Source organism: Thamnophis elegans, chromosome 5 (assembly GCF_009769535.1).
Source record: "Thamnophis elegans isolate rThaEle1 chromosome 5, rThaEle1.pri, whole genome shotgun sequence".
In the NCBI taxonomy this organism is placed as follows: domain Eukaryota; kingdom Metazoa; phylum Chordata; class Lepidosauria; order Squamata; family Colubridae; genus Thamnophis; species Thamnophis elegans.
Genome location: NC_045545.1, coordinates 32,941,618 through 32,950,958, shown reverse-complemented (window position 1 = coordinate 32,950,958; position 9,341 = coordinate 32,941,618). Strand labels below are relative to the sequence as shown.

The 9,341-nt window shown below is 38.3% G+C and overlaps 1 protein-coding gene across 1 annotated transcript; it reads right to left on the bottom strand.

Moving 5' to 3' along the window:
• Positions 1 to 6,610: 6,610 nt before the first annotated feature.
• On the bottom strand, positions 6,611 to 7,657 carry LOC116508971 (phosphate carrier protein, mitochondrial-like). The gene has a single exon (XM_032217841.1). The coding sequence runs from the start codon at positions 7,655 to 7,657 to the stop codon at positions 6,611 to 6,613; it is 1,047 nt and encodes a 348-aa protein (XP_032073732.1).
• Between the last annotated feature and the right edge of the window lie 1,684 nt (positions 7,658 to 9,341).

Genomic DNA, 9,341 nt, shown 5'->3' with positions numbered 1-9,341 from the left:
CCAATAATTGGCCATGTATTCCAACTCTCAGGCTGGGGGGTGAAATTATACGCCCCTCAGACAGGGTTCGCAATTTGGGAGTCCTCCTGGACCCACAGCTGACTTTAGACCACCATTTGTTGGCTGTGACCAGGGGGGCATTTGCCCAGGTTCGCCTGGTGCACCAATTGCATCCCTACCTGAACCGGGAGGCCCTCACAACAGTCATTCAGGCCCTTGTGACCTCAAGACTGGACTACTGCAATGTGCTTTACATGGGGCAGCCCTTGAAGAGTGTTCAGAGACTTCAGCTTGTCCAGAATGCAGCAACGCAAGCGATAGTGGGTGCACCTCGGTACACTCACGTTACACCTATCCTCCGCGAGCTGCACTGGCTGCCTATTGGTCTCCGGATACACTTCAAGGTGCTAGTCGTCACTTATAAAGCCCTACATAGTATTCGACCTGGGTACTTGAGAGACCGCCTTCTGCCGGTTACCTCCCAAAGACCCATTAGATCCCACAGACTAGGCCTCCTCCGAATTCCATCGACCGGCCAATGCTGGCTGTCAACCACCCGGAGGAGGGCCTTCTCTGTGGCTGCTCCGGCCCTCTGGAACAATCTCCCCATGGAGATTCGGACCCTCACCACCCTTCAGGCTTTCCGTATCGCCGTTAAGACCTGGCTGTTCCAGCAGGTCTGGGGCTGCTGAGTTCCATCCCCGCTCGAATTGGAGTGCTAGTTGAGACCTTTTTAACTGTTTTGTATTGTTGTTTGTCTTTGTTCTTCCCCTTTTGTATGATGTTCCTTCCCTCCAGGTTTGTTAGCTGCCCTGAGTCCCTCGGGAATAGGGCGGCATACAAGTCGAATAAACCTATAACCTGTAATCTATATGTGAACCTGTGTTCTCCCTCTCCAAATTATGGATTTTTCCACCAAAGCCTGGAGGTTTTGTTTATTTTTTGTTTGATACTTTGTTTTAGGAAAATAATGACCCCATGCTCTGTCAATTCTCACAATGTTGTGAGGAAATTCTTCATTTGCATTTTATTAGTGTGGCAATATTTACTAATTTTAACTCTTGAAGCTTTTAGCTCTGGTGTCAACAAGTGAGGAACCAATATTGCACAAAATATCCAACATTGAAAAAACAAAATTGTGGCCTACATCTTCCTATGCTTGATAGCAACTTCCCTTTGAGGAATCTGTCAAATGTCCTTAATCAGTTCACCAATCTTATGTGAAATTTGTTTCTTGTTGCCAAGGTTGTCCACTTTGTTCTTGGTCACGCAGTTCAGTTTTTTCCAGTTCACCATTTTTATATTTTTGGCTTAATTAATGCATATTACTTATCTTGACATAATCAATACCATAAACTATCTACATTTAATAGTAAATTTCAATTGGAAGGACTGTTTCAGCAGTAAAAATGTTCAGTCATGGCATACAAGTAGTTCTTTTTTGGCGACTGACTTGTTTAGTGATCATTAGCAGTTATGACAGTCATGAAAAAGTAATCTGTTGATTGCCAGCTGCCTGCAATTTGGCAGTTCGAATCTCACCAGGCTCAAGGTTGACTCAAGACTTCCATCTTTCCGAGGTTGGTAAAATAAGGACCCAGATTGTTGGGAGCAATATGCTAACTGTGTAAACCACTTAGAGAGTGCTGTGAAAGCACTGTGAAATGGTATATAAGTTTAAGTGCTATTGCTGTTTAGTTTTTGCAATTTGGTAGAGCAAAGGAAAGCTGAAGTAAGATCATAAGCACAGTCGTATTTTACTTAGCAACTGCTTCACTTAATGAATGACCAGTCCCAATTGTGGTTGCTAAATGAGTGCTACCTGTATTGTTTAAAGTACACTGACAGATACTCACGGCAAGTTTCCATTTCATGAACAATAGCAATGCAACCTTCCAACTAATTCCAAATCTCAAGGCATGACAAATGTTCTTCCACTGAACAGAAAATTGCAGTTGTTCATGCCTGCTAAATCATGTTCAAGGAACTCTGAATGTATAGGCATAATACTGTTTTCCATACTCTCAAAAACATTTATCAGATATCTATTCTATCTCACTTATCTTCTTGTTCTATTACTGTTCTATGCGAGAGAATGACTAACCAAATTCACATGGGCGGCTTGGTGAACTGAGTTAATTCAAGAGAAAAAGAAAAAAAAATCAGTTGAGATCACAAGAATTATTTTAGAGGTACTAGCCAGGATTCTGCTGGTTACAATTTTGGTAGGGTCTTATTTTTCCCTCTTAAAAATGCTTTTGAAATATTATAAAAATGAACCTGGATCAACTGAGAATGTAAATTTCGGAAGTGTTCATTGTACTTCCAGTGAATGTACAGTAATATAAAATGGGCAAATATGCATATGCTGTTTAAGAAACATATGATAATAAGCATGATCTCCAAGCTTATTAAGTCAAAGTATTTGGATTCAATCCAATGCACTATGTCATCTTAATAAAAAATCCTTTGAGATAAAATGACACATTTCCCAAGTATATGTTAGGATTGCTATCCAAGTATACTTACATACTGTATATCACACATATATAATTGGATTGTAAATCTACTTCAAATTTTAATTATTTTTCCTCAACGGGTACCAAATGATCCATTTTGCGTATTTACTTGGTTATTGTGCAATACAATTAATACTATTTATCTTAACACTCTATCTGATGATATAAAGTATTGTGGCTTGTAAATCCTGGATATTATACAGATCAGTCCAGTCACTTTTCAATCAATAAAGAATACTTCAAGGGTAAAATATACACACTTTATGTATGAATGCATACACACACACAAACACACACACGCACACACATGCACACACATAGACACACACACACACACGGAGAGAGGGGGAGGGGGAGAAGGTGAGAAAAGTACCTTTTCCCATTAAAGCAATCAAGGTTGCTTATAAAAATTAGCCCACGACATTTGGACAGCTAATTTTTTAAAAATATTATTGGATCCCATGAAACAAATGGGTAAGATTTATTTGTTGCATGGGTTTGGGGGAAAGCAACTAAAGCATATCCACTTTTAAGTATGTTCCATAAAATTGCAAAATGCATGGAAGCTCTTCTCACTATTATTAAATTACCAACCATCTTCTCTTAATGAATTTTCTAAAGGTGTTGTATTGGTAATCTAATCTGTTTAGAGATATAAAACATTACAACATAAATTGGGATTCTTTATATGGAAAATACGTGAAATCCTCATATGACTAGCAATACTTCAGAATTGGATATGCCCCAACGTTGCCTGCTTGCTATCTTTTTTGGTTTTTAAAATAAATGATGGGTGTCAGGTGCTTTGCTAGATCATGATTTTTTGCAAAATAAATCATAAGATAGTTTTCCAAATCCAACTAAATTTACACCTCAATTTGAAATAAAATAAATTTTACACTATTAAGGTATTGCAAGCAAAAGATGGAGATTGGCCTTACTGCAGTTGATAGACAAATAGAATAAGCAAGGAATTAATTGTTTTAAATAAGCTCTATCTCTAATCTATGATACCTACAATATATTCCTAACTGACTTCTTCTTTAATAGATAAGATGTATTACAGATCATGATTAGCTGTTAAAGCTCATTAAGAATAGGGGGGCACCCCATTTTTAAAATTATAAATACTGCAGTGGTTTTCCTCTTGACACAGTAAATCTTTCCTCAGCCTGAATTTTTTTGCTTATTAAAAAAATTAAGCATTACACTATTTATCTTTAACTACAATAAGGAATTTGAACATTGAATTTAAAAAGTAAAGTAAATTCATCACTGCAGTGCACCAAAGCTGTCTCTTTTATTTCACTGGCTTTAAAGGTTTAATTTTAATTTGCTCTAGCTGAAATCTTATATGGAACTCAACTTCAGCTAATCAAAATCTCAAGGTAGTCTTCAAGTTCCTCACTGTGTTCATAAGGCAAGTTTTGCAATGGAAAGCTGGACTTTTGAACATAGGACAGGGATCTGAATCATAATTATTTAACTATCAGTTAAATAAATCCCCTTGGATTTGCTCTCCTGATATTGAGAAGATCCTATTAATTCCTTGAGGCCACCCCTAGAAACCAAACTTCATATGAGGATGCAAAACAGCAAGTGACATGGATCACTATGTTACAACTGTTATGTTAGAATCAACAGTTCTCTGCACCTAACAGTTAAAAAAAATCCTACTTACAAAATAATCTTTACACCTATTTAATTTTATAATTTTAGGTCTGGGGTTATTTTATGTTAATTTAAACCATCTTGTATGGTATGATCTGATGGATTTGATCCGGCCCTTGATGAAAATTAAGCAATAATGCTATTGATCATGGCAACAATATTGCATTACCAAATTTACATAGCAATTACACAATAAACTTTTTAAAAAAGCCCTACATATTGTATATTTTGAGTGTTATGATTCATGGATGCCTACATATTAGGTAGCTTACTGTAGTACTTTTTATAGAACTGGAGCATAATGTACTTTTCATACTATGGATTTTCTATTTCTATGGAACTTTCCACAGTTGCCAACATTTCAGAATCACCAACAAGGGCATGTTTATTGCACTATGTAGTTCACAGCTCTCTGAACAATTCCTCTCCGTCCACCCCCACTCACCGTAATATCATTTTATCTCTCAAGCTATGAAGGGATAGAAATGAGACATGAGTAACTAGGTCTGAAGTTATAGTTGACACTGTGGGACCACTCTTACCTAATCTCAAAATCAAAACATATTCAAATAATGAGAGCCAACTAGCTCTGAAGAGGATTGATCCTGTTGAATAAGTCTTATCTGAAACCAAAATCGGGAAATAAATCCAAATAATGAGTGAAAGCAAAGTATTAAAACATAATTTGTCACTGATCAGTCGATTCAAAATCATCTTTCTTTTAAATTTGCAACATGTACTACATTTTGCTTTGCTGAGTAGATCAATGGTGTGCTGCCTTATAGAAGTTGGGATTATAATAACAATTATTCCTGATAATTGAACCTTTAAACTAGGCTCTAGTTTAAGAGCCAAGGTGGTGCAGTGGTTAAATGCAGCACTGCAGGCTGACTGCTAGATCAGCAGTTCAGCGGTTCAAATCTCACCGGCTCAGGGTTGACTCAGCCTTCCATCCTTCCGAGGTGGGTAAAATGAGGACCCAGATTGTTGTTGGGGGCAATATGCTGACTCTGTAAACCGCTTAGAGAGGGCTGAAAGCCCTATGAAGCGGTATATAAAAATCTGCTATTGCTATTGCTATTGCTCTAGAAAGAATACTTAAGTCTTGTGGATACAGCAGGCAATAATAAACTAGTTGAATATAATTTTAAGAATTAGGTTACATCATTAAAGGTATAAAAGACAATTGGATATCACTTATACAGGTTTTGCAATAATACTAAATGGCAAGACCATTTGTTTGAAATGAAAAAGATTGCTTTTTTTGTATAAAATATATAGTAGCTAATATGTTTTAAAAAGCATTGTCCAATACAGGATTTATAGTTCCATAATAACTGCAATAACTTTATTTGCTGTAGTAACAATAAATGTTCAAATTAAATTATACAACAAAAGAAGGAATAACATACTGGTAAAGAATCATCAAAAAGAAGAAATATATTGTTTTTATTTCTATAATTCCAATAACTTGCAGAATACTCACAGAAAAAGTAGATTTGGCTCAAATCAGAGGCTACAGCATTTTTATACAGAGAAAGGATTATTCAATATATATGAAACATGTACATGTTTCAAAAATAATTTGGAGGAAGTGCACCTATGTAAGTCTGATGGACTGCTTTAAGAGCAGAGAGGAACAACAGTCATGCTAGTTCCAAAAGACTTGTCCAATAAACATGGAAATCACAATACAAAATTACTTCCCCCCCCCCTTTCCAGCACAGCAGATTCTATGTGGATGAAAAGAATGCTTTTTTAAAGATTCAAGCTACTAGTAGAAACTTTTGTTACAGAGATCTATAAAAAAAAATGCCCTGCCACAAAAATACATATTTTTTGATGTCTAAACAGGCACTTTGGATCATTACAGATCCATGACACTTAAAAATAAAATAAGATTTCTAATACATTGCTGCTAAGAATGCCATTTTTCAGAGTTTATACTTTTATGTTACTTCAAATGTAGAATCAGATTTAGCAAATGAACACAATTTTTTTTGTTCAATATCTTAGAATCAACAATACTATCTAGACTGCCTGACAACATGTCTTGTTGACAATAATTATCAAATCATTACAACAGTATTACAACAACCAACTTGTCTAGCAGTGGCTATTAACTGGTTAACCTTAAAACATTTAACAGCTTATAAAAACTAGTAATTGCATTATCTGCTATGTATTTTGAATGCAGTTAAGAACAAAATAAAACTGCAAGACAATGTTATTCTGTTAAATGACACGCATTCAAGTTTCATTAAGAAGCTTCTTTTATAGATTGTTGAAACTCTCTAAAGCTTAGTTCTGGGATTAACACTATAGCATATTTCCATGGCTCAGTGATATTCACAAATCAGGTGAATTAAACATACCTACAGAATTAGAATATCCTTGAAACACAGCCATTTAGTATGGAGTTAATTTTGAGAGAGTTTTTTTTTCAAAGATTCGGGCATTTCAGGTGGAGGGGGACGAGGCAACTTGAGATAAACTTTAACTGAATCATAAATGAACCACTGCAGTCCAGTGAGGGTACCAATCATCAGAATACGGGTGAAGAGGCCTTTCCAGATCCCACGCATGCCCAGCTTCTTGAGGACACCCAAAACAGTGGTGCCCCTTTCTTGGTTCAACACTGATACCACAGAATCAGCTGGGTGTGAGACTATAGCACAGAAGATGCCAGCGATATATCCTCCAACAAATGTGACTCCAAGTTGTTCCATCTTGCTGCACTGAACTCGCGGCTTAGGAATGACATACTTATAGAGTGCTTCTACAGTTCGTTCAAAGCAGGAAAACTTCATCATGGTATAAGGGATCTGTCGCAGCCAGAGGGGATATACTCCCTTATAGAAAGCCCAGAGTCCTTCTTCAATATACATCTTGGGAGCTGCTTCTCGTAGTGTTTTGGCATAACCACGCTGGGTCTGAATCCGTACCTTGACTGCTTCCATCGGAGCCAAAGCAATGTCAGCAAAAAATTCGGCGCTGGCTGAAGCAGCGAGGTAGAGGCTAGTCCGCCACAGATAAGCTTGCTCTGGACCCAAAAAGTCAGAGTACTGTATCTTGAAGTATTCATAGAGACCAAACTTGCCAAAGCCCTGCATGGAATAACCTATGGCTGTTGGAGCCCATCCCTTAGCCAGACCAGGAATCCCCTCCTCTCGCACCGTAAGAGAAAGGCCTTGCACCAGCCCTTGGTAACGCCTGGGTTCCACCTGCATGCGGCACTTCACAACATCCAGTGGCACTACCGCTGTGTGCGTTGCACCACAACTCACCACCCCACCTAAGGAGCACAGCAGCAGATAGGTAAATGAGCCATACTCACAGGAGTATTCCTCCTCCTCCACCGCCTGTCCCATGGGACTGTCCTTTTTAATTACTGAAGCTGCTGACAGGCTGAGCAGATCCCTCGGTGGAAGGGCTGGTCTGCCATCTTTGGAGGGCTCCAGGTTCATTTCCCTGCAGCTACTTGACAGCCCAGAGTAAAAGAAAGGCCACTTGCCGCCCCTTCCTTCTAGGATCCAGGTTGTGGGCCACAGCCCTGCCAGCAGCTGAGACCAGGGCTTGGGGTAGGTGTGCCTGCTGCCTTCAAGGGGCTCTCCTTCCATTTTGTCTTCATTGTTAAAGATCCTGTTCTTAGGGCCGTTTTTCTTAAGGCTCCTGGAAAAAGTCTCATCTGCTTTCCAGAACCAGGATATGTGCTGAGAAAAGGGAGCCATGATATCCCTGGCTCCTTCCTTCCAAGACTGATCTTTCCCCTGGTCTGTGGATGGGCCAGGCATACTCCGTGCACAAGGAAAGGCCTGCTAATAGCTGAAGCTGTTGCCTCTTTCCAACTGCCAGAGAGTTCAGGGTTCTTCTGGCTATAGAGATATAGCCTAGAAGCGGCAGAAGGAATAAGGACTGTAAGTGGGCACTCTAATCACTCTCTCTCTTAGAATAGTTGGCTGGAAACAGAGGAACCTCTGTGAACAAAATTTGTTTAAAGAATAGAAAGTTTTGAAGAGTGGGGGAGGCTATTAAATGCACAAAATATATGGGCAATTGCATAACCTCAGAGAAAAAACTCAAAGGTGCCATGTTCTAAAGCAGTAATAACCTTCAATGAGAAGCCTTTTTTCCCCAACTTTTAAGCAAAGCCTTCTAGTTTTTGAGTATCAGAGGCACTGGTTCCATATTTACATGAGTTTTGTCTGGGACAAAACCTCTGGGACAGATGTTTATTTATTCCTACTATTTTCAGTTTTAGGAGCAGCACTTCTTTGCAGACACTATTTTTGCCATTTGCTTTTTGGTCATAGAGCCTGACTTTCTATCTGTGATAGCATATGTATTTTTGTTCCATATTTAAATCATCATCAATAATATGTTATTAGCACCACAGGAGTAAAACATGGGGAATAAACATCCATGCTCCTCAATATTCCTCAATTATAAGGAATATTGCGTGTGATGTTAAAGATCTGATTACCTTAATATGCAACAGATAGATTAATTATTACATAGCTATGCAGCATCAAGGGGTATGTGTCAATCAGCTTATGTAAATACCATCCTGATAGACGTATGGTGGATTAATACAAACAAAAGAAATAAAGCTACTTCCATCTTAATCTTTTTACTTTTTTTTCTAGTCCCAAAAAAAAAGATGGAAATCTGAATATAAAATATAGGATAGTACAAAATGGAAAACAATGCAGTCTGGCTTATAATAATAATTTGTTCAATAAAGCAGAGTGATTAATGAAGCTAATCACACACTAAGAAAACTAATAGAGTCACATCCTGTCAGACTTCACAGGAGACACAAGCAATAAATCTCAGTTCTCTAAGAACGCAGTCTCCCTTTTAGGGAGTATGGTAACTAGGTAACAGCAGATACTTCACAGAGTGACACAGACCCAATAGAGCTAAATGGTGGAGTCAAGAAAAAGGTAATAGATGTGCAGAAGATCTGAGTAGTGCAGAACACAAGAATCAAATATTTTATATATGTCAGCCTCCAGGTATAAATCCTAAGCCCCCCCCCCCCCCGCACCTTTAAGATAACAGTCTTTTAACTCTTCTAGTTTTAAGTATCAGAAGCACTGGCTCCGTATTTACATGAGAGTTCTGTCTGGGACAGAACCTCTGGGACAG